General features: G+C 60.0%; 1 protein-coding gene across 2 annotated transcripts in view; it reads right to left on the bottom strand.

Annotated features, from left to right (window-relative positions):
• The window catches only part of TIE1 (tyrosine kinase with immunoglobulin like and EGF like domains 1), a 75,234-nt gene that overhangs the window by 11,427 nt on the left and 39,997 nt on the right, over positions 1–23,810 (bottom strand). The window contains exons 10-20 of one of the 2 annotated variants that reach the window (XM_075914584.2): positions 22,098–22,256; positions 16,799–16,936; positions 15,547–15,837; positions 11,885–12,175; positions 10,398–10,591; positions 10,019–10,229; positions 7,226–7,336; positions 6,907–7,097; positions 4,767–4,880; positions 4,458–4,528; positions 3,971–4,011 (exon numbers count right to left, since the gene is read on the bottom strand). In XM_075914584.2, the coding sequence (XP_075770699.2) occupies positions 3,971–4,011; positions 4,458–4,528; positions 4,767–4,880; positions 6,907–7,097; positions 7,226–7,336; positions 10,019–10,229; positions 10,398–10,591; positions 11,885–12,175; positions 15,547–15,837; positions 16,799–16,936; positions 22,098–22,256 (1,812 nt within the window). Of the gene's footprint in view, positions 1–3,970; positions 4,012–4,457; positions 4,529–4,766; positions 4,881–6,906; positions 7,098–7,225; positions 7,337–10,018; positions 10,592–11,884; positions 12,176–15,546; positions 15,838–16,798; positions 16,937–22,097; positions 22,257–23,810 lie in introns of both variants that reach the window. The other variant, XM_089780360.1, reaches the window with a different exon arrangement.

Here is a 23,810-nt window from a genome sequence, read left to right as displayed (position 1 = left end):
TTCCCAGCTGCAAAACGGCGGAAACCTCTGTGGGCTGGTAGTATGGAAATGTGGAAAAAGGCATCCTGGAGGTCGAGGGCCGCAAACCACTGCCCTCTGTACAGGGCAGCGATGATGGAAGCCAGTGTGACCATCTGAAGTGCTGGTTTCTCAGAAACGTGTTCAATTTGTGCAGATCTAGGATGGGCCTCCAACCTCCTGTGCATTTCTGGGTCAGGAAATAGGTTGAATAAAACCTTCTTCCCCGAGAAGGAATAGGGACCCTCTCTATCGCTCCTATTGTAGAATCGATTGAGCGCTTGCCTGAGAAGGGTCTGGTGAGAGGGGTCCCTGAAGAGGGATGAGAGAGGGGGAAGCGACGTGACTGGGACAGAGCAGCCTGCGCAAACAATCTCGAGAACCCACTGGTCTGATGTTACGGTGTCCCAACAATGTAGAAAGGGACGGAGCCGTGGTCGAATATAGGTTTCTGGCTTGTTGGCACTGGATGATTGGGGAGGTCGGGCAGACCCCCGACCAAGACCTCACATTTGCTGCTTAGGGGCCTGAGAAGCTGAGGAACGTGACTGAGGTGGATGCTTCCTCTGGGATCTCTGTCTGAGACGGTTATGGTCATAAGGTTTATGTGGGGGTGGCTATAGGAGCTGTCCCTGTTCTTGCTGTAAGGGAAGTAGCGTCTGCGACGAGATGGAGGGGTGCCCATGCCTAATGTGCGGAGGCTTGTTCGGGCGTCCTTACTGCTAGGAAGGATCTCGTCCATATCTGCCGCCTAAAGTTTTGACTTGTCAAACGGGAGATCCTGAACTCTAGTCTGAAGCTCCAGAGGCCCCCAGCGGCATGTGGCCAGGAGGCTCTGCTCATGACTGCGGCCGTGGCTCTAGCAGCTGTGTCTGACACATCGATGGCAGACAAGAAGGCTGTGTTTGCAGTGCTGTGGCCCTCTTGACTCACTGCCAAGAATCAGAGGGGGGCCGTGTTAGCCTGACTGCAAAAGCGGCGAGGAGTCCTGTGGCACCGTAGAGACTAACCGAAGTGGGTCTTTGCCCCCAAAAGCTTATGCTCCAACCCTTCAGTTAGTCTATAAGGTGCCACAGATGCTTTTGCCCTGAGAATGGTTCTTTTGGAGTCTGTAGGTGTCCGACCAGCTCAGCCAGCTTGGAGTAACTATCAGAATCGTGGTTCGCTAGCTAGGCCGTGACGGAGAATTTAATCCGAGGGTTCGGCTGGGGGCCCAAAACCCCGACCAAATCAATTCCAGGCACCCTTCTTAAGCAGCCAGCTTTACTCAGGAATGCATGTGGATCAAAGGGGGAATGAAGGATAATGACCCCTGTGTGACCTGGATGTCAAGTCTGGTCTTTGTAAAGAGGTTCGGGCTTGAACACAGGTACACAAAAGGAGGGGACAGGTGAAACTGGTTTCAACCTGCAAAGGGACTATGAGGGGACAGGTAATGACTGGAGGGAATTTGGTGCAAAGGGGCATGCATGCAACTGTAAGTGGTCAGTGAAAGGGGTAATTACCATGTAAGATAGTACAAAAGACCTTGCCTTTTCTTTGGGGAGTGGCAGAAACTTTTCCTGAGTATCCTGGAGATTTTTGCCCTGGAATGCATTCCTGAGTAAAGCTGGCTGCTTAAGAAGGGTGCCTGGAATTGATTTGGTCGGGGTTTTGGGCCCCTATCCGAACCCTCGGATTAAATTCTCCGTCAGCCGAATAGTTTGCTCTGCGAAGCTGTAAGTGGTGGAAGAGTGGATCTTTTTGCCAAATAGGTCTAGTTTCTTGTGCTCTTTATCAGGAAGTGTGCCCTTGGTCTGAGGGGCTTTAGAGCCTTGATTAGCTGCATCCACGAGTAGGGAGTTCGGTTGTGGACGAGAGAAGAGACATTCTAGACCCTTGGGGGAACAAAGTATTTGCGCTCCGCCTTTTTGCACGTTGGTTGGATGGAAGCAGGTACCGCCATGATCGCCTGGTCAATTGGCCCTGGGCAGCTGGGCGTGTGTTCTTTAAAAGGCGATGTTGCTTTTCCTTTAATTCTTGGAGCTGGACCTCCTGAGAGGTGGCCACCCTTTGGAAAAGCTGTTGAAATTGTGTTAAACCATCAGAGGCATGCCTGTCCTCTGCAATTCCAGCTGAGGATGAATTGTTGCCTGGCGAGTGATGAGGCACCTGCATCCTCCCAGACCTGACCTTCCTCCTCCTCAGAGTCAATCGTGGTGGGAATAGTGTGAGATGGTGAGGGTGGAGGAGCCCCTTTGAGGAGGTTGCCGTTTCTATGGGGTGCTCACTGCTCCCATGGAGCCCAACGGGGCGGGTAGTGAGGGGCGGGTAGTGCCATTCAGGATACCACGGCGTGTGGCCTGCTCTGCCGTAGTAGTGGTAGGACTGTCGAGATGCAGTTGGGGGAGGGTTGTGAAGAGAAGACACTCCTCTAGTCGTAAAAATGAAGCCCCTCATGCGGTGATGGAGACCTGGCACAGCCCCGGCATAAGTGAGGGGAAGGGAATGTAACGTTACATCACTGGTCCCCGTGTTGTGAAATTGGGGTTACTGGTGGCTAGGTCAGTATGGTGCAGGCACCCTGATGGCTGCCCCCGTGCCAGCCTCTGAGGCACTAGAGCTGTGTGAGGATGACGGCCTGTCATCGGGCGGTGCCGGAGTCTTACGGGACTGCTTGGCAGGTGGGTCCCCGCTCCTTCCCAGCGCCGTGCTTACACGCGCTGTTGGTGGCGGTGCCGACGTGTGACGGCGGTGCGGTGTTTCTGTCGCCGAGAGCAAGCGTGCTGGCCCCACTGTTCTGGGGGTCGTGGTCGCTGTGCCTGTGGTGGGTGCTGGCACCGCAGCCATAGAGGGGCTTGGCACAGAGTAAGAGGCAATGACCTCGAGGGGGAAGGCTTCCTACCCCCCTTTTACTGGGGCTAGCAGGCACCTGTGTCTCAGGGTCCCCAGAGTGGATAGACTGAGCTTGCTGTGCAGGCTGCAGCGCCTTTTCAGAGAGCATCATCCGGAGCTGCAGCTCCTGGTCCGCTCTGGCTCTGGCCGACAGGCTGCGGCAGCGTCACGCTTCTGAGGGGAGTGACGCGCCCAGGCAGCCTGTGCGGGGGCGAGGCCTGTCCCAAGCAGGCATGGGCTGCTCACATCGCTGACACTTCTCAGAGGAGACAGCAGCTCCGGGCTGATGAGGGGAGCATGCTCTGTGCCTGGCTTCTCCTCGCCCTTTTATCTCCCCCATAACGGATACTAAGGGGCGGGGGGAGGGAGCGAAGGGCAGCCGGCGGCGGAGAGGCGGAGCTGCTGCTTATGAAGTGGTCCCAATGCACAAGCGGCCTCCTGGGCATGCGCGGCCGGCAGCAAACTGCTCGGGCAGGGGTGGCGGCTCCCGCACCCGCGGCTCTGAAAGGGGCAGCGTGTTTCTGTCTGCATGGGATGCCGGTGCAGATTTCAAAATGGCCACCCTTAAAAGGACAATGTCTGCTCTGGGCTGTGGCCCCCCCACCCTTTTTTTTTTTTTGCTCAAGCAAACAGTGGCTGGGGCTTTTTTGCACTGTATCCACCATTATCTTGGCTCTTCGTCTGTAACGGGCTGGCCACCCTATGGCAGGGAAAAAGCTCCGAACTGCGGCGCCGGGGTGACCCGTCACCAACAGGGGAGCACCCACGGGGACATCACCCGAGAAGAACACTGCTGAAGCCTCTGTCCTCACCCCCCCCCCCATCACAGCCTGCACAGATCCGAAATGGTGCCCTGGCCCTGTGCCAACTCCTCGCTTGGCCTGAGGGGGCCGGTTTTGAGACGCCCCCGGCTGGCACTCTGAGAATGAGGCTGCCCATGCTCCTGGCTGCCTGGCTCGGACCGCGTTTCTGCCAAAAGCTGCTTGCCAGAGCAACGGGAGGAGAGCCAGGCTAGCTGGGCACAAGGCCCACCGACAGAACACGCGAACCCGGGATGAGCCCCCTGGCCAGGCCTTACCCAGGCTGACGATCTCCCATAGCAGCACCCCAAAGGACCACCTGAAAGAGACACAGCCCGTGAGTCTCCAGCAGCGCCTCCCTCCCCGCCCCTCGCCCACCTCCGGAGGTGGCAGCACGTTTGCCTGAGGCCGTATTGTGGGGTGGGGACGAGAGGGGCTGGGTCGCACTGGGGGTGGGGCCAGGAAGATGGAAGCACTGGAATTGGGGCCATACTCTTCAGGGCTAGGCCTGCGACGTGCTGTGCTGAGCAAGGCCAGCACAAGGGGGCCCCGCGGTAAGAAACAGGCCCCCCGGCTCAGAGCACTGAGGACCTGGTGGAGTGGGAGAGGAGCTAGAGGCTGAAGCAAGCCCTGGAGATGTAGGAGCAGTCGCCCCCCAGAGCCAGAAGGGAGGGGTTGGCGAACCCACGTATTGGAGCAGCCTGCCTGTGATGGCTGGGGCTCGCCCCTGGCATGTCTGCCCCACCGGCCCGGGGCAGGACTCACACGTCGCTTTTGGTGGTGTACACACTGTAGTTCAGGGACTCGATGGCCATCCAGCGAACCGGCAGGCGGCCCTGGGGAAAGAGCCACTGTAACAAGCAGGTGATGAGGAAACACCCGCCCCCCACGGCCAGGAACCAGCCACTCTCAGCCCAGCTGGGGTCCACATGCTCCCCCCAGACAAGGAGCTGGGGAGAGGTCGGTCAGGGAAGGGCGGCCCCGTCCAGCTGTCCAGGGAGCCGGAGCACAGGGGGGATCTTGCAGCAATGGTCCCTAGAGCGTCTGGGCTGGGGCACGGCGGGATGGACTCACCATGGTCTTCTTCACGTAGACCTCCTCCCCTCGGGAGAGGCCAAAGTCGGCGATCTTGGAGGCCAGGTTCTCCCCCACCAGGATGTTCCTGGCTGCCAGGTCCCTGTGAATGAACTGAGACGCCATGCCGAGTGAGAGCCGGCCCTGCGCGACCCCTTGGAGAGAAGCAGGCAGGCCTCCTGTTCCTCCCCCCTGGACACAGGGACCAGCTCTAGTGAGGGGAAGCAGCATCCACCCCCTGGCACGCCACGGCTGGGAACAGGCAGGTGCCCGCAGGCCCACGCCATGGCGCTCTGGAGATGCTGAGGGACACCACTTCATGTCCAGCCCTATCCTGGGGCATGGCGGGGCTCCAGCTCCTGCTCCTGCTCCGCAGGGCTCCTGGGTTCTGGGGAGTCTCCCCTGTGCCAGCTGAGGGCAGAAGCAGGCAGCTGAGCTGCAGGTGGTTTCAGGGAGCCTGGCCAGGAGACTGGAAGCCAAACTGCTGAACCTAGGCTGGGTGGGGCAGTCCCAGAAAGAGGAGGACGGGGCCTTTTGCACCCAGTCCTGGGAGTCATGGGGGTGGCCCATGGGAGGCTGTGTTAGGAGTCTGGCTCGGAGCAGTCGGCAGGCAGCTGCCCCAGAGATCTGTGTCCAGCAGAGCTGCTCTCCGAGACACCAGCTCTCCATTCCAGCACCCCCCACCAGGACACATCCCAGACAGGCAGGAGACAGGGCTGGGTGATGGAGGAGGGGCAGATCACTGACTCTGAGGTTAGAAGCCAGCCCCCCCGCCCTGTGAGGACAAATCCCATCAAAACCAGGCTGGGGCAGCATCCAGACAAGTGGCTTGGTACTAGACCACAATGAAAACCGTCTGCAGACAAACACGCTGTGGTGACCGACTCAGCACCACGCAGCGAAACCCTTCCCTTTGCACGGCCGCTGGCGGCAGACAGGACCCCGGCTGCATGGGCCTTTGCTCCGACCCAGCCTGGCCCTCCCATGTTCTTAGGAGAAGGGATTTTGGGGTGTCCTGCAGGGTCTCTTCTGCCAAGACGTCCCCAGAGCGAGGTGTCCCGACCGACAGAGCCCGGCTCCTCCCTGGCACTCAACCTGCCTGGCCTCTAGGTTGATGCAAGCAACTGCCTGGTAGCAATAACATCAAGAGGTATGTGTGCGAGAGCGTGTGTGTTTGTGTGCGTGTGAGCGGTTTTGTGTGCGCACGTGTGCATGTGTGTGTGCATTTGTGAGTGTGTGTGCATGTGTGTGTGCATTTGTGAGTGTGTGTGCATTTGTGAGTGTGTGTACATGTGCGCATGTGTGAATGTGTGTGTGCATTTGTGAGTGTGTGTGCATGTGTGTGTGCATTTGTGAGTGTGTGTGCATTTGTGAGTGTGTGTACATGTGCGCATGTGTGAATGTGTGTGTGCATTTGTGAGTGTGTGTGCATGTGCGCATGTGTGAATGTGTGTGCGCGCGCTTTTCTGTGCACGCGTGTGAATGTGTGTGTGCATTTGTGAGTGTGTGCGCATTTGTGAGTGTGTGTGCATGTGCGCATGTGTGAATGTGTGTGCGCGCGCTTTTCTGTGCACGCGTGTGAATGTGTGTGTGCATTTGTGAGTGTGTGTGCATTTGTGAGTGTGTGTGCATGTGCGCATGTGTGAATGTGTGTGTGCATTTGTGAGTGTGTGTACATGTGCGCATGTGTGAATGTGTGTGTGCATTTGTGAGTGTGTGTGCATTTGTGAGTGTGTGTACATGTGCGCATGTGTGAATGTGTGTGTGCATTTGTGAGTGTGTGTACATGTGCGCATGTGTGAATGTGTGTGTGCATTTGTGAGTGTGTGTGCATTTGTGAGTGTGTGTACATGTGCGCATGTGTGAATGTGTGTGTGCATTTGTGAGTGTGTGTGCATGTGCACATGTGTGAATGTGTGTGTGCATTTGTGAGTGTGTGTGCATGTGCGCATGTGTGAATGTGTGCGTGCGTGCTTTTCTGTGCACGCGTGTGAATGTGTGTGGGCGTGTTTGTGTGCATGTGTGTGTGTGTGTGATGTGTGAGTGTACATATGCCTTTTACTTTGTATTCTCAATAAATGTGGCATAGTGTGTTTCTCCCTCAAAAGAGCCCGTGTGCCTCTGAGCACCCCAGAGACACCTGCTTCTCGCTCAGGTACTGCATGCCCTTGGCCACGTCGGAGGCAAACTGGAGGAGCTGCTGGGAGGTGAGGGTGGAGGCCGTCCCGTGCTCCTTTGCGAAGGCCGGGTCTGTCTCTAGCACGCGGCTTTTCCGGAGGAAGTCCAGCAGGTTCCCGTAGGGCGCGTACTCAATGGCAATGTACAGGTAGCCTGAGGGGAGAGGGAGAGAGGCCGTCAGCACCTGTCTGGCTCCTCCCGAGCAGCTCTGGGGAGAAGTGCAGAGAAGGAAAAGGGACTGGACTGGCCCGGCCCAGCCCGGGGGGGGGGGCAGGTCCCACCTTTGTTCTCACAGGCCCCCAGAAGGTTGATGATATTGGGGTGGTGCCCCAGTTTGCACAGCACCTCCAGCTCCCCTGCAAAGTCCCGGTGGTCGTTCTCCGACGCAAACTCTGAAACACACCGGAGCAGACGCTGCAGTCGCAGACCTGAGACACCGGCCCCCGCCCCTCAGTCCCAGGACCAAGGCACCGGCCCCCGCCCCTCAGTCCCAGGGCCAAGGCACCGGCCCCCGCCCCACAGTCCCAGGGCCAAGGCACCGGCCCCCGCCCCACAGTCCCAGAGCCAAGGCACCGGCCCCCGCCCCTCAGTCCCAGGACCAAGGCACCGGCCCCCGCCCCTCAGTCCCAGAGCCAAGGCACCGGCCCCCGCCCCTCAGTCCCAGGACCAAGGCACTGGCCCCCGCCCCTCAGTCCCAGGACCAAGGCACCGGCCCCCGCCCCCCCCCCCATAGTCCCAGAGCCAAGGCACCGGCCCCCACCCCTCAGTCCCAGAGCCAAGGCACCGGCCCCCGCCCCCCCCACAGTCCCAGGACCAAGGCACCGGCCCTCGCCCCTCAGTCCCAGAGCCAAGGCACCGGCCCCCCGCCCCTCAGTCCCAGGACCAAGGCACCGGCCCCCGCCCCCCCCCACAGTCCCAGAGCCAAGGCACCGGCCCCCGCCCCCCCCACAGTCCCAGGGCCAAGGCACCGGCCCCCGCCCCCCCCCACAGTCCCAGAGCCAAGGCACCGGCCCCCCGCCCCTCAGTCCCAGGACCAAGGCACCGGCCCCCGCCCCCCCCCACAGTCCCAGAGCCAAGGCACCGGCCCCCGCCCCCCCCACAGTCCCAGGGCCAAGGCACCGGCCCCCGCCCCCCCCCACAGTCCCAGAGCCAAGGCACCGGCCCCCGCCCCCCCCACAGTCCCAGGGCCAAGGCACCGGCCCCCGCCCCTCAGTCCCAGAGCCAAGGCACCGGCCCCCGCCCCTCAGTCCCAGGACCAAGGCACCGGCCCCCGCCCCTCAGTCCCAGGACCAAGGCACCGGCCCCCCGCCCGCCCCTCAGTCCCAGGACCAAGGCACCGGCCCCCCCCACAGTCCCAGAGCCAAGGCACCGGCCCCCCGCCCCTCAGTCCCAGGACCAAGGCACCGGCCCCCGCCCCTCAGTCCCAGGGCCAAGGCACCGGCCCCCGCCCCTCCCCACAGTCCCAGGGTCTGGGCACCGGCCCCCCGCCCCTCCCCACAGTCCCAGGGCCAGGGCACCGGCCCCCCGCCCCTCCCCACAGTCCCAGGGCCAGGGCACCGGCCCCCCGCCCCTCCCCACAGTCCCAGGGCCAGGGCACCGGCCCCCCGCCCCTCCCCACAGTCCCAGGGCCAGGGCACCGGCCCCCCGCCCCTCCCCACAGTCCCAGGGCCAGGGCACCGGCCCCCCGCCCCTCCCCACAGTCCCAGGGCCAGGGCACCGGCCCCCCGCCCCTCCCCATAGTCCCAGGGCCAAGGCACCGGCCCCCCGCCCCTCCCCAGTCCCAGCCCCCCCTCCACAGTTGCAGGCCCCCAGCCCCAGCCCCAGCCCCCCCTCCAGAGTCCAATTTCCTCTTTTCCTCTGGTGGCGTTGTGGGGATTGTGTTCTCTCTGTTTGCTTTGTTATGTGGTGGGTGGTTCCTACTGTCCTGTGCAGAGGCAGGCGCAGGAGCGGGGCAGGGCAGGGGCAGGGGCAGGGGCAGGGGCAGGGGCAGGGGCAGGGGCAGGGGCAGGGGCAGGGACAGGGACAGGGACAGGGGCAGGGGCAGGGGCAGGGGCAGGGGCAGGGGCAGGGCAGGGACAGGGGCAGGGGCAGGGGCAGGGACAGGGACAGGGGTGGGGCAGGGCGGGGGCAGGGACAGGGAAAGGGGCAGGGCAGGGCAGGCGCAGGGGCAAGGGCGGGGCAGGGGCAGGGACAGGGACAGGGGCAGGGGCGGGGCCAGGGGCGGGGCAGGGGCAGGGACCGGGGGCAGGGCCGGGGCTGGGGGCAAGGGCGGGGGCAGGGGCAGGGGGCAGGTGCGGGTGCAGGGGCAGGGCCGGGGCGGGGGCAGGGGCAGGGCAGGGCCGGGGCTGGGGGCAGGGGCAGGGGCGGGGGCAGGGGCGGGGCCAGAGGCGGGGCAGGGGCGGGGCGGCGGCAGGGGCGGGGGCAGGGGCAGGGGCAGGGACAGGGACAGGGACGGGGCAGAGACAGGGGCAGGGCAAGGACAGGGACAGGGACAGGGACGGGGGCGGGGCAGGGCAGGGCAGGGACGGGGCGGGGCGGGGCAGGGGCGGGGCAGGGCAGGGACAGGGACAGGGGCAGGGACAGGGACAGGGACAGGGGCAGGGGCGGGGCAGGGACGGGGCAGGGGCGGGGCAGGGGCAGGGCAGGGACAGGGACAGGGACAGGGCAGGGGCGGGGCGGGGCAGGGACAGGGCAGGGGCAGGGCCGGGGCCGGGGCAGGGGCAGGGGCAGGGACAGGGACAGGGACAGGGACAGGGACGGGGCAGGGACAGGGCGGGACAGGGACAGGGCGGGACAGGGACAGGGACGGGGCGGGGCAGGGGCGGGGCAGGGGCGGGGCAGGGCAGGGACAGGGGCGGGGCAGGGGCGGGGCAGGGGCGGGGCAGGGACGGGGCAGGGACGGGGCAGGGACGGGACAGGGGCGGGGCGGGGCAGGGCAGGGACAGGGGCGGGGCGGGGCAGGGGCGGGGCAGGGGCGGGACAAGGACGGGGCGGGGCAGGGGTGGGGCAGGGCAGGGACAGGGACGGGGCAGGGGCAGGGCAGGGGCATGGCAGGCGCAGGGGCAGGCACTCACCTTTCAGCATCTTGATGGCCGCATTCATTTTCAAGCCGTCCTTTTTGATCATTGCCCTGATGACCTGTCCGAAGTTCCCCTCCCCGATCATGTCCTCAAAGGTGATGTCCTCCCAGGCCAGGATGGGGTAGCTGAGGGGCTCGGGCTGGGCCTTTGGCCGGCGGGTCAGCGTCAGGGTCCCCGAGTTGAACTGCAGGATGGTCTCTTCCCCCTGACAAACAAGGGGGCGGGGCAGGGTCCTGAGCCCGGCGGGACGGGGCGGGGCAGGGTGTGTGCACGCCAGGCTCTCTGCACCGTGCGCAGGGCACGCCGCTTGCAGGGTAGGGGGCAGGACCCGGAGCTGCCTGGGGCACCAGACCCCGGGAGCAGCTTGACTCACCGAGCCAGACTGGTAGGTGAAGGTCCGGCGGCGGTGAAAGAAATTCTTCTTGATGAGGAACAGGGCCAGGAGGGCCAAGAGGATGGTGAGGCAGGTGACAGACACGGAGCCGACGATGGCCAGGAGCAGCTCGTGTGCTAGTCCTGAGGGCGGCACGTCCTGGCTCTGCAGTCTGGGCACATCGCTGAGAGCCCCTGCGGGGAGGCGGGAGAAGAGGGCTCCTGGCTGAGCCCAGCTGCAGGGTTCAGACACCCCCGCTCCCCCTCCATGTACCTCTTGGCACGGCCCCTTCCCTGGAAAGACCCCTCTCCCTCTGGGCCAGGCCTTCCCCATGCCATGCCACGCCTCCTCATGCTATGCCTCCCCACACCACGCCTCCTCATGCCATGCCATGCTATGCTGCACCATGGCTCCCCATGCCACACCACACTGCACCATGCCTCCCCACGCCACGCCTCCTCATGCCATGCCATGCTATGCTGCACCATGCCTCCCTATGCCACACCACACTGCACCATGCCTCCCCACGCCACGCCTCCTCATGCCATGCCATGCTATGCTGCACCATGCCTCCCTATGCCACACCACACTGCACCATGCCTCCCCACGCCACGCCTCCTCATGTCATGCCATGCTATGCTGCACCATGGCTCCCCATGCCACACCACACTGCACCATGCCTCCCCACACCACGCCTCCTCATGCCATGCCATGCTATGCTGCACCATGCCTCCCCATGCCACACCACACTGCACCATGCCTCCCCACACCATGCCATGCTATGCTGCACCATGGCTCCCCATGCTATATCACATCTACCCATGCCATGCCACACTACACTGCACCATGCCTCCCCACGCCACGCCTCCTCATGCCATGCCATGCTATGCTGCACCATGCCTCCCCATGCCACACCACACTGCACCATGCCTCCCCACGCCACGCCTCCTCATGCCATGCCATGCTGTGCTTCCCCATGATGTCTCCCCATGCTATATCACATCTACCCATGCCATGCCCCACCATGCCTCCTCATGCCACACCTCCCTATGCCATGCCACACCACGCTTTCCCATGATGTCTTCTCACTCCACATCTCCCCACACCACACCTCCCCATGCCACACCAAAGGCTGGAGCTTTGCTGTCTGCACACACCACAGCAGCACAGCTGTGGGCTGGCAGCTGGGTCCAGGCACACGCCATTCGGGGTCACACACCAGTGGAGAGGTGCTTACCAGGGACACTCGGGGGCATGAACTAGCCTCTTGGCAGGTCTGGACAGAGGGCCTCCCAAGGGACCTCTGTGTGTGGGGAGCCAGCTGGGCTGGGGCTGGCCTGGCACTATGGCTTGGGGAGGATGCAGGTGCTAAGCCCTAGCTGGGCTGGGGGTGGAGGATGGAGGTCGTCAGAGCCTCTGGAGTCGGGGGGCTGCATGGCCCACTCGGCTCAGCTCTTTCCTGGCTCCCCCCGAAAGATCCCACTTACCATCGCCCAGGGTCTCTGCCTTCACCGGCTCACTCCACTCCCCAGGCACGTGGGAGTTGGCCCGCACCCGGAACTGGTACCACATGCTGGCGTTGAGCCCACGGAGGATCTTCGTCGTCTCCCCCCCGCTGTCCGTATCGACCCACTGAGGCTCGCTGGCCCCGCCCAGCTGCTGCAGCTCCACAATGTACTTGGTGATGCCCCCGTTGGGATACTCAGGGGCCTGCCAGGTGAGCTGGATGGCAGAATCCACAAGGGGCTCTGCATGGAGAGACCTGGGGGCCGAGGGGCCTGGGACAAGGAGAGGAAGGAAATCAGCACCACTGGTAACAGCAGCGGGTGTGAGACACTGGGACTGGCTCGCCCAGGCCCAGCCACTGGGAAAGGAGACTCCCTGGCCACGCCCAGTCACAGCCACGGGGAAAGGAGACTCCCTGGCCCACGCCCAGTCACAGCCACTGGGAAAGGAGACTCCCTGGCCCACGCCCAGTCACAGCCACGGGGAAAGGAGACTCCCTGGCCCACGCCCAGTCACAGCCACGGGGAAAGGAGACTCCCTGGCCACGCCCAGTCACAGCCACGGGGAAAGGAGACTCCCTGGCCCACGCCCAGTCACAGCCACTGGGAAAGGAGACTCCCTGGCCACGCCCAGTCACAGCCACTGGGAAAGGAGACTCCCTGGCCCACGCCCAGGCCCAGCCACTGGGAAAGGAGACTCCCTGGCCACGCCCAGTCACAGCCACGGGGAAAGGAGACTCCCTGGCCACGCCCAGTCACAGCCACGGGGAAAGGAGACTCCCTGGCCACGCCCAGTCACAGCCACTGGGAAAGGAGACTCCCTGGCCCACGCCCAGGCCCAGCCACTGGGAAAGGAGACTCCCTGGCCCACGCCCAGTCACAGCCACTGGGAAAGGAGACTCCCTGGCCCACGCCCAGTCACAGCCACTGGGAAAGGAGACTCCCTGGGCCACGCCCAGTCACAGCCACGGGGAAAGGAGACTCCCTGGCCACGCCCAGTCACAGCCACTGGGAAAGGAGACTCCCTGGCCCACGCCCAGGCCCAGCCACTGGGAAAGGAGACTCCCTGGCCACGCCCAGTCACAGCCACTGGGAAAGGAGACTCCCTGGCCCACGCCCAGGCCCAGCCACTGGGAAAGGAGACTCCCTGGCCCACGCCCAGTCACAGCCACTGGGAAAGGAGACTCCCTGGCCCACGCCCAGTCACAGCCACTGGGAAAGGAGACTCCCTGGCCCACGCCCAGTCACAGCCACTGGGAAAGGAGACTCCCTGGCCCACGCCCAGTCACAGCCACAGCCACTGGGAAAGGAGACTCCCTGGCCCACGCCCAGGCCCAGCCACTGGGAAAGGAGACTCCCTGGCCCACGCCCAGTCACAGCCACTGGGAAAGGAGACTCCCTGGGCCACGCCCAGTCACAGCCACAGCCACTGGGAAAGGAGACTCCCTGGCCCACGCCCAGTCACAGCCACTGGGAAAGGAGACTCCCTGGCCCACGCCCAGTCACAGCCACAGCCACTGGGAAAGGAGACTCCCTGGCCCACGCCCAGTCACAGCCACTGGGAAAGGAGACTCCCTGGGCCACGCCCAGTCACAGCCACTGGGAAAGGAGACTCCCTGGCCCACGCCCAGTCACAGCCACTGGGAAAGGAGACTCCCTGGCCCACGCCCAGTCACAGCCACTGGGAAAGGAGACTCCCTGGCCCACGCCCAGTCACAGCCACTGGGAAAGGAGACTCCCTGGCCCACGCCCAGGCCCAGCCACTGGGAAAGGAGACTCCCTGGCCCACGCCCAGTCACAGCCACTGGGAAAGGAGACTCCCTGGGCCACGCCCAGTCACAGCCACAGCCACTGGGAAAGGAGACTCCCTGGCCCACGCCCAGTCACAGCCACTGGGAAAGGAGACTCCCTGGCCCACGCCCAGTCACAGCCACAGCCACTGGGAAAGGAGACTCCCTAGCCCACGCCCAGTCACAGCCACTGGGAAAGGAGACTCCCTGGGCCACGCCCAGTCACAGCCACTGGGAAAGGAGACTCCCTGGCCCACGCCCAGTCACAGCCACTGGGAAAGGAGACTCCCTGGCCCACGCCCAGTCACAGCCACTGGGAAAGGAGACTCCCTGGCCCACGCCCAGTCACAGCCACTGGGAAAGGAGACTCCCTGGCCCACGCCCAGGCCCAGCCACTGGGAAAGGAGACTCCCTGGCCCACGCCCAGTCACAGCCACTGGGAAAGGAGACTCCCTGGGCCACGCCCAGTCAGCCACTGGGAAAGGAGACTCCCTGGGCCACGCCCAGTCACAGCCACTGGGAAAGGAGACTCCCTGGCCCACGCCCAGTCACAGCCACAGCCACTGGGAAAGGAGACTCCCTGGCCCACGCCCAGTAACAGCCACTGGGAAAGGAGACTCCCTGGCCCACGCCCAGTCAGCCACTGGGAAAGGAGACTCCCTGGGCCACGCCCAGTCATAGCCACTGGGAAAGGAGATTCCCTGGGCCACACCCAGGCCCAGCCACGGGTAAAGGGACCTCCCTGGGCCACACCCAGGCCCAGCCACGGGCAAAGGGACCTCCCTGGGCCATGCTCAGTCCCAGCCATGGGGAAAGGAGACTCCGTGGGCCACACCTAGGCCCCGCCACGGGCAAAGGACACCCCTTGGGTCACACACAGGCCTAGCCATGGGAAAAGGGGACTTTCTGGGCCTTGCTCAGTCCCAGTCATGGGCAAAGGAGTCTCCTTGCGCTATTTCTCCCCACGTCATGCTGTGCCCAGTCTGAGCCATGGGCAAAGCCACTGGGAAAGGAGTCTCCCAGGGCCAGTCCCAGCCGTGGGGAAAGGAGACTCCCAGGGCTGCGTTCATTCTAAGCCAGGAAAAGAGGCATGGAGCATGATGTGACGTCCATTCTTAGGGAAGAACTAAATCTTGAAACTACAGAAATGTGAGTAGAACAGGGAATGGCTAGTAAGATGCAATAAGGTTATTTTCTTTATTTTGCGGTTTGCTGGGCTTCTCTGTGTTAAGCCCATGTACTTTCTCCCCAGCCCCGTACACTGTAACTTTTAAACGGAATCCCAGGGAAGCAATTCTCTGGGTCTTTAATCTTTCTTTTTTCAGTTGCTCCATAACATCTAGCAACCAAATAATGTTTCACCAAGTATGTTTTCTTTGGCTTGTCAACCAAATCACCTTTTTAAGACCATAATCTGATTCCGGTGGGCTAGAAGGCAGGAGGTTCTGTGTGCATGTGCCTAAGACTGCACAGGCAGCTATTAAGAAAAAAACACAGGGTTCTTCCAAGCTCTCTCCAGAGGGAGGGTTAAAGAGCTTGGGGTACCCCACAGGAAGGAACTCCCAAACATGTCTTCCTGGGCTCTCAGGGGTGTTTGCATTTGGGGGGTGGCAGCAATGCCCATCCAAGTTCACAGAATCTGGACCTGGGGGAGTTTTTATACAGAAGCCTTTAGTGGCAGGGTATTTTGTGAGCCTCCGTCTTCTGCACTCGCAGTGCCAGAGTGGGAACAGGGCCTATGCTGATCTACATCAGTGGCGGAGCTGGCTCTACATCCCCACGTCAGACAGTTCCTGCCTCTTACTCCTGACAATCCCACTTCTGCAGGGGCAGAGGGCACAGTTGGTTACCTACCTTTGCTGTTGATCATGACCTTGCAGAGGTCAGATGGAGGGCCCAGGCGGGTGCAGTGATAGACAAACACTTCCAGGCCATACTCCTTGTTGAACTCCAGGTAAGGGATGCGGGCAGAGTGCACAGACATGGAGGTAATATTAACCTCCTGTACAAGCACTTTTGCTGAGTCCCAGAGACGTACAATGAATCCGTTTGCTGGCTCATAGTTATTTGGCACATTCCAGTTAACATGAAGTGTGTTCTTTCCTTCCACAGACCAGCCGTCGATCACCGGCTTGGCTGTGGGTTCTATGAGACACACAAGGCGGGTGAGGTAATATCTTCATTAGACCAGCATTTGTGAAAACCAGACAGTAAATACCCCTCCTCCCAAAGGAATGCATGGAGCCTCATGCATCTGCTCTAGGCTCCAGGGCCTACTCTTGTATAACCCAGAGATCACTGACAAGGGAGAGTGTTGTCTGCTCTACAGCTTTAGCTGAGCACCTGCTGTCTTTCAGTTCATGCAGTCACGGCACATGGCTTTAGCCTCTAAGGTCATGCCCTCCTGCCAGCGACCACATCGGCTTCACACTTGTATCAAGACCCGATCCTGAGGGAGCAGGCCTACTGCCAAGGGAGGACAAAACGGACAACTGCTGTGGGGCCTGGCGATTCAAAGGGGCCTGGGGCTCACTGCTGGTGCCTCAGCAATGGCCCGAGCACTGGGCCCTTTAAATCCCCACTAGAGCACCGTGCTGCACTCTGGGAGGCTCTGGGGGCCTGCCACGGTCCAGGCGGTGCTGAGGGCTACCTGCCCCTGCCGGGAGCATGGAGCTGGACTCCCTCACCTTGCCCAGGGGCCTCAGAGGTTGTTGGCTCCTCTGGGAGGGGAGGAGCTGTCCAATAAATCCAGAGTGGGCTCAGCATGAGCAGCTGGAACAGAGCGATTCCAAGAAATTCCAAGAACTTTGGGCCTGGGCTTGGACGGAGTGGGCTGGACCCAGTTATGTCCCATTGCACTGACTCCGGGTCTGGGGAATTAGCTGAGCTCACGGGACAAATGGCTTGTTATGAATTAAGCCACATGTGTGTAGAGGCCAAGACAGCAGGTCCCGATCCCTGACTAGAAGCCCTAGGTGCAAGTGCTGGATCAGCAGCCAATGGATGAATTCAGCCAGCTCCAGTCCTGGTGACCCAGGCACATGCCCTCTGTAGGATTTCATGTGGGGGATCCCTATCCTGAGCCCCGTCCCTGGCCAGCTCTCACCTTGACACTCTGTCACCATGATCGCCTGCGGTCCCGCCACACCTTCCCCCTTGTCACCTGGGCGTGCCAGCTGCACCATGACCAGGTAGGCAGTGACTGGCCGTAGGTTCATGAGTGTGATGTTCTCACTGTTGTCAACTGTGAATTACAGAGGGTCCTGTTACACCAGAGCCATGTGACCAGCGACCTTTTCTAGCCTGCGACGGTGACTTGTGGAGCAAAGGGCTTGTTGGGAATTAAACCACAGGTGTGCTGAGCCTTAGACAATAGGGGTCGATCCCTGAGCCCAACACAGATGGAGCACTGGCAAGAGGACATCCCCAGCTGGCCTGCTGCCTCCTTCCCTCTTGAAAGTTCATGGGGCCCAGGAGTAAGCAATGCACAACACAGACCTGCTGGATCTCAGCATCCCTGCTCTATCCCATCGCTGTCTGCTGCTCAGCCTGCCCCTTCTGCTTCTCCAGTGAGACCATCCCATGGAGATGCAGGGTTCCCCTAGGTGTTACGAGACCACAATATTTGGCGAAGCAGTGATCTCCTCCCTGCATTTGCTATTGCTCCTATCTTTGTGTCATGCTCAAATCTGGTTGCGATTGACTTTACAAGGACACTCATAGAATCCTAGGGCTGGCAGAGACCTCAGGAGTCATCGCGTCCAGCCCCCTGCTCCAGGCAGGACCAACCCAACTCAATCAACCCAGCCAGGGCTTTGTCGAGTCAGGACTTGAAAACCTCTCAGGATGGAGATTCCACCCCCTCCCTAGAGAACCATTCCAGGGCTTCTCCACCCGCCTAGGGAAACAGTTTTTCCTAATCTCCAACCTAGACCTCCCTCACTGCAACTTGAGCCCATTGCTCCTTGTTCTGCCATCTGCCACCACTGAGAACAGCCTCTCCCCATCCTCTTTGAAACCCCCCTTCAGGAAGTTGAAGGCTGCTCTCAAATCCCCCCTCACTCTGCTCTTCTGCAAACTGAACAAGCCCAAATCCCTCAGCCTCTCCTCGTAGGTCATGTGCTCCAGCCCCCCGCTCGACCCTCTCCAATGAATCCACATCCTTTTTGTAGTGGGGTCCCAGAACTGGACACAATATTCCAGGTGTGGCCTCACCAAAGCCGAATAAAGGGGAATAATCACTTCTCTGGATCTGCTGGCAATGCTCCCTAATATGCCATGAGCCTTCTTGGCTACAAGGGCGCCCTGGTGACTCCTATCCAGCCTCTCATCAACTGTAACCCCCAGGTCATTTTCAGCAGCACTGCTATTTAGCCAGCTGGTCCCCAGCGCTGAGCCAGTCGGTTCCCGGTGCTGAGCCAGTCGGTTCCCAGCAGTTAGCCAGTCGGTTCCCGGAGTTGAGCCAGTCGGTTCCCAGCGTTGAGCCAGTCGCTCCCCGGCGGTTAGCCAGTCGGTTCCCGGAGTTGAGCCAGTCGGTTCCCGGGGTTGAGCCAGTCGCTCCCCGGCGCTCAGCCGGTCGGTTCCCAGCGCTTAGCCAGTCGGTTCCTGGCGCTCAGCCAATCGGTTACCGGCGCTCAGCCAATCGGTTACCGGCGCTCAGACAGTCGGTCCCCGGCGCTGAGCCAGTCGGTCCCCAGCGCTGAGCCAGTCGGTTCCTGGCGCTCAGCCAATCGGTTACCGGCGCTCAGCCAATCGGTTACCGGCGCTCAGACAGTCGGTTCCCAGCGCTGAGCCAGTCGGTTCCTGGCGCTCAGCCAATCGGTTACCGGCGCTCAGCCAATCGGTTACCGGCGCTCAGACAGTCGGTTCCCAGCGCTGAGCCAGTCGGTTCCCGGCGCTGAGCCAGTCGGTTCCCGGCGCTGAGCCAGTCGGTTCCCGGCGCTCAGCCAGTCGGTTCCAAGCGCTCAGCCAGTCGGTTCCCAGCGCTGAGCCAGTCGGTTCCCAGCGCTGAGCCAGTCGGTTCCCAGCGCTGAGCCAGTCGGTTCCAAGCGCTCAGCCAGTCGGTTCCCAGCGCTGAGCCAGTCGGTTCCAAGCGCTCAGCCAGTCGGTTCCCAGCGCTGAGCCAGTCGGTTCCAAGCGCTCAGCCAGTCGGTTCCCAGCGCTGAGCCAGTCGGTTCCAAGCGCTCAGCCAGTCGGTTCCCAGCGCTGAGCCAGTCGGTTCCAAGCGCTCAGCCAGTCGGTTCCCAGCGCTGAGCCAGTCGGTTCCCAGCGCTGAGCCAGTTGGTTCCCAGCGCTCAGCCAGTCGGTTCCCAGTGCTCAGCCAGTCGGTTCCCAGCGTTGAGCCAGTCGGTTCCCAGCGCTTAACCGGGTGTGTGTTTGTGTGGTGGGGAGTTATTTGCTGTGTGCTGAGCTTGTGTTTGTCTGTTTGTTTGGTTTGTTTGTTTGTTTGTTTGAAGGAGCTTCTAAATGGTTTGAAATCTAGAAGTCTCTGTTAAGTGGCTGAGCCTCAGTCAGGGGGAGGGGCTACCAGAGCTACATAAGCCTATGACTCCACGACCAGTGAGCTTGCGAACATGAACAGCTAACAGGGAGTTTAGAGGGGGAGGTTAGAGGGCACTAGTGACTTGTGTCCTTCTTTAAAACCTAACTCTTAGAATAATCTATACTCCAGAAGTTTAAAAAGAATCCCAGTTTATAATTAAACTTATTCATTAGAAAAATGGAGACAGAAGCCCAGCAGCAGAGTGGGGGCTATCCTGTTTATTGCGTCGAGTGTAACATGTACGATTACCTGCCCTGTGGGCGGGTGGTGTATGTGTGCACCCGTTGCAAGGAGCTCCTGACCCTCAGAGACCGAGTTTGGGGTTTGGACGCCAGGGTGGCTGAACTGGAGGAGCTAAGGGAGGTAGAGAGCTATATTGATGAGACTTTCCGGGACACTGTAGTACTGTCCCACCTCCAGTCTGAGAACCCCAGTGCTCTTAAGGAGTATGAAAGTCTCAAGGGAACAGAGCATTCAATGGGAGCAGAGGGAAACCATCCCATAGTTGGGACCCTCCTCCCAGAGGATGTTGCGGTATCCTCTCGCACTGAGGATACCTCTGAGGGGGAGGGAATGCCAGTTAGGAAGAGGCAGGTGTTAGTAGTGGGTGATTTGATCGTTAGAAACATAGGGTATGTCTACACTACCCTCCTAGTTCGAACTAGGAGGGTAATGTAGGCATACTGCACTTGCAAATGAAGCCCGGGATTTGAATTTCCCGGGCTTCATTTGCATAAGCGGGGAGCCGCCATTTTTAAAACCCCGCTGGTTCGAACCCCGTGCAGCGCGGCTACACAGGGCTCAAACTAGGTAGTTCGAACTAAGCTTCCTATTCCGAACTACCGGTACACCTCGTTCCACGAGCCAGTTCCACGAGGTGTGAGGGACTCCAAGAAGATCTCACCAAACTGAGTGATTGGGCAACAAAATGGCAGATGAAATTTAATGTGGATAAGTGTAAAGTAATGCACATCGGGAAAAATAACCCAACTATACGTACAGTATGATGGGGGCTAATTTGGCTACGACAAATCAGGAAAGAGATCTTGGAGTTATCGTGGACACTTCTCTGAAAACTTCCACACAGTGTTCAGCGGCGGTCAAAAAGGCAAATAGGATGCTAGGAATTATTAGGAAAGGGATAGAAAATAAGACCCAGAATATCTTACTGCCCCTGTATAAAACTATGGTATGCCCACATCTAGAATACTGTGTACAGATGTGATCTCCTCACCTCAAAAAAGATATTTTGGCCTTGGAAAGGGTTCAGAAAAGGGCAACCAAAATGATTAGGGGTTTGGAACAGGTCCCATATGAGGAGCGGTTAAAGCGACTTGGACTTTTCAGTTTAGAAAAGAGGAGACTGAGGGGGGATATGATAGAGGTCTATAAAATCATGAGTGGTGTGGAGAGGGTGAATAAAGAAAAGTTATTCATTAGTTCCCATAATATAAGAACTAGAGGACACCAAATGAAATTAATGGGTAGCAGGTTTAAAACTAATAAAAGGAAGTTCTTCTTCACACAACGTGTAGTCAACCTGTGGAACTCCTTGCCAGAGGAGGCTGTGAAGGCTAGGACTATAATAGAGTTTAAAGAGAAGCTAGATAATTTCATAGAGGTTAGGTCCATAAAAGGCTATTAGCCAGGGGGTAAAATGGTGTCCTTGGCCTCTGTCTGTCAGAGGCTGGAGAGGGATGGCAGGAGACAAATCCCTTGATCATTGTCTTCAGTCCACCCTCTCTGGGGCACCTGGTGCTGGCCACTGTCGGCAGACAGGATACTGGGCTAGATGGACCTTTGGTCTGACCCAGTACGGCCGTTCTTATGTTCTAACCAGTCGGTTCCCAGTGCTTAGCCAGTCGGCCCCCAGCGCTCCTACTCCAATCTCTATGTAGCACCAGGTTCTGCTGGTTTTCACACAGCCTGGGAGGGTCTCCATGGGCTTTACTGACTCACTCGCTCAGAACCAGAGGCCAGTGGCTCAGGCCTCCCTGGGTAGAAGTGTCCTTGCTGTAAAGTCAATTGTGGCCAAATTTGAGCATGACACCAAACTGGGAGCAGTAGCTGTGACAAAGAGGCCCTGGGGGGTGCAAAGGTTCCATGCGTGGGAGGTGGCACTCAGTGTCCCTGGGGGTCCCTGGTTTAACGTGGCGAGGGGAGAGGGAGTTTGTGGTTGCAGGGAACAGCACAGAACTGGAGCCCCAGTGACTGGTGCCCGGCAGGCCCAGCTTGGAGGGCACAGCCGGGTCTGGCCAGAGAGAGGCCCCAGTGCCCTGCCCAGCCGGTTCCAGCCAGGGGGAGCAAAGGGGGGGAGGGGAAGGGAGAAGAGGGGGCCCAGGCGACCCTGGTTACTGGGACAGAAGACAAAGGCCGGGGGAGGGGCTGCTGGCGGAAGATCAAAGACTGGTCTGGGAGACGGGTCCCTCCCTGGACAGGGCAGGCCCCCCTGGCTGTAGGGCAGACTCAGACGGGCTGGGCTGGGGGGGCCAGAGAGCTGCTGGGCCGGGTTCGAAGCTCACTAAACCCGCTAGTATGTGGGAGTCGCTCCGGGCTGCAGACCTGGGCTGCCCTGTTCCCTCGGGGAGCGGGGCCCGGGGTCCAGAATGAGGGGACACCCCGTGGGGGCTCACAGCAGAAACATGCGGGCTGAAGGCCGAGAGGTGCGGCTCCGGGAGGCGGAGGGCTAACTCCTGGAGAAGGGGCAGTCACACTAGAGGGTCAGCATGGCCCAAAAGTGAGCAAAATGCAGGCGGGAAGCGCCAAGTGGCAGAGACGTGAGGGAAGGTTCCTGGCAGTGGGGAAGCGGCAGAGCAGTCGCCCCTCTGAGTTCGAGCCCGCCCCTCGCAAGCGGAGGCCTCACCCACGATGGATGACCAAGGTGAGGTGACGTCCTTGGGCTTGTAGAGCAGCTTGATGGAGGCGATTGGGCCGTCACCACTGAAACCATCCACAGGGGACACCACAAGCTGCCGACTCTGCTTGGCCAGCAACCGCGGGGGATTGAGTGGCACTGGGGGTACTATAGGCAAAGAACAGAACCAACATCAAGACACCCAACATGACGGGGAGGCAAGGAAGAGCAAAGCAGCGTGGAACACAGACACGGAGCAAAGCGACATGTAGCACGGGCATGGCGCAAAGCAACATGTAACACGGGCACGGAGCAAAGCAACATGGAACACGGGCACGGAGCAAAGCAACATGTAACACGGGCACGGAGCAAAGCAACGTGTAACACGGGCACGGAGCAAAGCAACGTGTAACACGGGCACGGAGCAAAGCAACATGTAACACGGGCATGGAGCAAAGCAACGTGTAACACGGGCACGGAGCAAAGCAACATGTAACACGGGCATGGCGCAAAGCAACATGTAACACGGGCACGGAGCAAAGCAACATGTAGCATGGGCATGGAACAAAGCAACATGTAACACAGACACGGAGCAAAGCAACATGTAACACGGGCATGGAGCAAAGCAACGTGTAACACGGGCACGGAGCAAAGCAACGTGAAACACGGAGCAAAGCAACGTGAAACACAGACACGGAGCAAAGCAACATGTAACACGGGCACGGAGCAAAGCAACGTGAAACACAGACACGGAGCAAAGCAACATGTAGCATGGAACAAAGCAACGTGTGACACAGACACGGAGCAAAGCAACATGTAGCATGGAACAAAGCAACGTGTGACACAGACACGGAGCAAAGCAACATGTAGCATGGGCATGGAACAAAGCAACATGTGACACAGACACGGAGCAAAGCAACATGTAGCATGGGCATGGAACAAAGCAACATGTAACACAGACACGGAGCAAAGCAACATGTAACACGGGCATGGAACAAAGCAATGTGAGACACAGAACAAAGCAATGTGGAACACAGGCACAGAAAAAGCAACGTGTAACACAGATACTGAGCAAAGCAACGTGTAACACAGACACGGAACAAGCAGCGTGTAACACAGATACTGAGCAAAGCAGCGTGTAACACAGATACTGAACAAGCAACGGGTAACACAGATACTGAGCAAAGCAGCGTGTAACACAGACACGGAACAAGCAACGGGTAACACAGACACGGAACAAGCAGCGTGTAACACAGATACTGAGCAAAGCAACGTGTAACACAGACACGGAACAAGCAATGTGTAATACAGACACGGAACAAGCAGCGTGTAACACAGACACGGAACAAGCAACGGGTAACACAGACACGGAACAAGCAGCGTGTAACACAGATACTGAGCAAAGCAGCGTGTAACACAGATACTGAACAAGCAACGGGTAACACAGATACTGAGCAAAGCAGCGTGTAACACAGACACGGAACAAGCAACGGGTAACACAGATACTGAGCAAAGCAGCGTGTAACACAGACACGGAACAAGCAGCGTGTAACACAGATACTGAGCAAAGCAGCGTGTAACACAGACACGGAACAAGCAACGTGTAACACAGACACGGAACAAGCAGCGTGTAACACAGATACTGAGCAAAGCAGCGTGTAACACAGACACGGAACAAGCAACGGGTAACACAGATACTGAGCAAAGCAGCGTGTAACACAG

This window comes from Pelodiscus sinensis, chromosome 9, assembly GCF_052426305.1.
Source record: "Pelodiscus sinensis isolate ZL-2025 chromosome 9, ASM5242630v1, whole genome shotgun sequence".
In the NCBI taxonomy this organism is placed as follows: Eukaryota; Metazoa; Chordata; order Testudines; family Trionychidae; genus Pelodiscus; species Pelodiscus sinensis.
Note: the sequence above shows the minus strand (reverse complement) of the source record. Positions and strands in the feature narration are given on the sequence as shown.